Genomic DNA, 3,997 nt, shown 5'->3' on the forward strand with positions numbered 1-3,997 from the left:
CGAGGCCAGCCTGGTCTACAGAGTGAGTTCCAGGACAGCCAAGACTACACAGAGAAACCCTGTCTCGAAAAACCAAAAAAAAAAGAAAGAAAGAAAACAGTTCTAGTTCTAAAAATAAAGCGATAGAGTTTTCTTTTATCTGTAGTATGTGTGCATAATATCCTTTTGAATATGAAATGATTACTATTGAGTATTACAAAATATCATATATAGTTGTATGTCTTGCCTGTTAAAATATTGGTTGAAAAGTTTTTGGTTATGAACATTTTTTGTATGACACTGTGTCTTAATATCTTGTATATCTGTCATTTAAGTTTTCAAACCTCATTCATGACTTTTTCGATTTTTGTCATTGCAGGCAAGAAGACAGCAAGACCCTAGTCCTGGTTCTAACTTAGGTGGCGGTGATGATCTCAAACTTCGTTAAGTGGAGCACAGCTTATGTGCCCCATCTCTACACACACTGCTTCTAGTTGGTATAAATAACTCATTGGGCGACCAGAAACTGTGACAACTGGAGGGACTGCAGTCGGTTTCATGGCCTGAGGCAGTGAAGACGTCACCCACTGCCACGGTTTTGCACTATAATGCCTGCATTTCTGATTTTTAAAATATGTAGCCAGTAATAATTTGAGATTTTTTTCTATGCAAGCTTATCTTGTTGGCATTATTTTAGTTGGATCGAAAGTATCTACTTTCTTCATTTTAACTTAAAAGCTCATGTCATTTAGAAACAAGATAAGAAATTAAAATTTGTATCAGGGTTGCTTAACATTCTTTTATACTTTCAGACGAGTTGGTTATACAGCTTTCCTCCTTAGATAAGGGTTCTTGGTTTTTGTTTGTTTTCTCTACATCATTTCGTGTTTTTGTATTCTGCACCATTTTACAAATGAAGATGTGTTTGCAGTTATTTTTTTCCAGCTATAAGCCTAGAATAGAGCTGTCTGCCACAGCCTCCTAAAACAGACGTTTACAGTTGTTAAAGCCACGGTATCCTTTCAAATGCTGATAATCACCCTATCCCCTTTAGACAAAAATTCACAGTAGTATTAAATTTTGTCTTAGACCTTGTTTCAAGTTATATCTTGTAATCATGAGTTTGGGTAGAGATGCTCTTCACAGGTGAGAATGCTCTACAGAAATGCCCAAAGAAGCCACAGACTGGCTTCTGTTTTATTCAGGGATTTTTTTTTTAGTCAGTCAGAAAAAGGATACTGGAACTTGTTGTATGTAACAGCATATTAAACTGGAGGCAGTGATAAATCAGCTACACAGGTAAATTGTGTTAAAATAATGTTTAAGATAGCTGCTTTCATGTGTCTTTTGTATTTTGTATTGCATGCTTTTGTAGAAACAAAGTTGGGTGATGAAGATGAGTCTTAGAAAGTGTGCATCTGCACAGAAGATGCGTTTCTCCCATTGATTCTGGGCAAAACATTCACAGGTATATGATGGTATTTTACAAAAGGACTATTAATAGTGTCTTTTGAGATGAATCAATGTAACAATATTTTTAAAACAGGCTTAGTGTCAAATTGCAATTTTTTAAATATAAAACTGGAAAAAAGTGCTAAGTCATTGGCACATGCTTACAATACTTGTCGTGGTCGTATTCATTAAATGTTACTACATTTCTGAATTTTTGCAAAAATGTATTTTATCATAAAATGGCATTATTTTAGAAAATTTTAAAAACTGACATGGTCAATTCAGAAAAGTCTGAATAAGGTCATTGCATTTAAAAAACATATAAAGATACTTGATTGTGGAAGTGTGTCTTTCATTGTATATAGGTCTTATAATTCATAAACAAGTACCCTGTATCTCAAAATAAAAATATTTGTTATATATTTGAAGTCGTGCATGATAAGGATTGTGTTTGAATTACTATAAACAATAATGTATTACAGAAGATGATGCTGACCTTGTATTACTGAGCACTATGAATGAATTTGGTTGGTATTTGGTGTTGTACAGCTCACATGTTTACACTCTCAGTGCCCTGATGCCTCTCGGGAGTTACCTTTTTAAAGGGATCCTTTCCTTTTTTAAAATAACATCTCGGTGGTACATTTTCTCTGTTGCTTCTCGCCAAGAGCTTCCAGTCCAGCAGTCAATCAGATCACATGGTGTTAATGTGGCCATCCCTCTGTAAATAGTGAATGTTTCTTACTAGTTCTGCACTGCTTCTGTCTGTCTTAATGCTGGCGTTAAGATCATAAACTCCTTTTCTTCGGTAGTGCAGGCTTTGAAAATTAAGTTATTGATGCAATTTCATATTTTTCATAATCTGTATTTAAAATGACATCATTGCATCATTTTTTTAAAAATTCATCTCCATTAAAACTTGCCTTAAGCTTCCAGATTGCTTTGCCATTAGCTTTACTGTATATTTGTATGTTTTATTTACTTTCACATTAAAATTCTGTGTACTGAAAACAAAGTCATGACTCTTTATTGATATGTGATTATTTCTGTCTTACTAGCCTCAAGTCTTTGATCCTTTATAACAGTTTTTTTTTTTTTAAGGACAGCAACAACAGTGCCATCTAGTGGTCATATCTTCTAACTCCTTTAAATCAATAACTTCCCATTATATGATGTGGTTTTCAAAAAGTCTGATTGAAGTTGAGTGTGGACGTGGGAAGTAGGGGCAGGAGGATTGAGAGTTCAAGGTCATTCTTGGTGAGTTCAAGCCCATCCTGGGCTGTTCTCAATAACCAAAATAGGCTAGAGAGATGACTCTGAAGTTCAGAGCTTTAGTTATTGCTGAAGGTTATAGTAGGAACAGGAGTATGATTCCCAGCACCCAAAATAGTCGGCTCACACTCACCTCAGGACCCAGGAATCCAGCGCCTCTTTCTGGCCTCTGTGAACATAGTACACATGCACAAATTATTGTTAAAAAACAAAAACTTATAAAGGTTTTGTAAGTATAGACTGTGAAAGTGGGGACAGGGAGACTGGAGAGATGGCTCAGTGGTTAAGGGTACTGACTACTCTTCCAGAGGTCCTGGTTTAATTCCCAGCACCTACATGGCGACTCTATATATAACTCCAGTTCCAAGGAATCTAAAGCCCACATATAGCCTCCTTGGGCTCAGGTACAAATGTGGCACCCAGACATGCATGCACACAACACCCATACATACAAGAAATAAAATTTTAAGACAAAAACTTAGAGTCACATCTGTAACCCAGTTCTTAGGCGGCTGAGACAGGAGGATCACCATGGATTTATACCATAGAGACCAGATCTAGAGAAAGCCCCTCCCCCATCCACCCCCAGGCAACAACAGTCTCGGGTTTATCCATTTTCTAAGGTATGACCTTAAAACAGTGACCTCGGGGAAAATTTCTAACATATCCTTCCAGGCTATTTTTAGAAATAATATAATTATTATGTGGGTATTAAACCCAACATTCCTAGAACAGGGATCTACATCAGAAAATTACTTTAGAAGCACTCCATAAGTTTGGTTTATAATAAACAGATTTACAAATCTGCTTGCTCACTAACAGATTTTATACAAATAACAAAAACACCTTATATACTAAATTGACACCATTAGGATTTAGAACCAGTATCAGGAAGACCAAAGCAGGATGATTATGAATTTAAGACCATCCTAAACTACATAATGAGACCCTATTTTTTAAAAAATATTAAATTTTAAATTTCTACTATAAGGGTGCGGTGAAAGCACTGAAGCAGACCAGTTCACAGGTAGAACAGAAGGTTTGCTGGGGGTCAGACTGCCAAGGCTATCTCTCAGGAGTTGGGGGACAGAAGAGCAAAATGGGGGAGAACAAGCCATTTTTACTATGTCAACAGTGGGATCTTTGAGCTGCTGATACAAACTGGATTGACCAGGACCTAGATGCCTTTGCCTAGGGTAGTTGACCTTTAGGGCAGGATTAAGGGAGGCTCCTGGTGGCTGAAATGAGGCTCCTGATAAATAGAAACCTGGGGGCGGGGGGGGGGGGAAGCTTT

The 3,997-nt window shown here is 36.9% G+C and overlaps 1 protein-coding gene across 2 annotated transcripts in view; it reads left to right on the forward strand.

The window, feature by feature from the left end:
- Nucleotides 1-2,446, forward strand: part of Cbfb (core-binding factor subunit beta) — a 42,313-nt gene extending 39,867 nt beyond the window's left edge. For both annotated transcript variants that reach the window (XM_021170665.1, XM_021170664.1), the window contains exon 6: nt 359-2,446. In XM_021170665.1, coding sequence (XP_021026324.1) covers nt 359-381 — 23 coding nt within the window. In that variant the 3' untranslated portion in view covers nt 382-2,446. The remainder of the gene's footprint in view (nt 1-358) is intronic.
- Nucleotides 2,447-3,997: the final 1,551 nt, after the last annotated feature.

The sequence above is a fragment of the Mus caroli genome, chromosome 8, assembly GCF_900094665.2.
Source record: "Mus caroli chromosome 8, CAROLI_EIJ_v1.1, whole genome shotgun sequence".
NCBI classification, from domain to species: domain Eukaryota; kingdom Metazoa; phylum Chordata; class Mammalia; order Rodentia; family Muridae; genus Mus; species Mus caroli.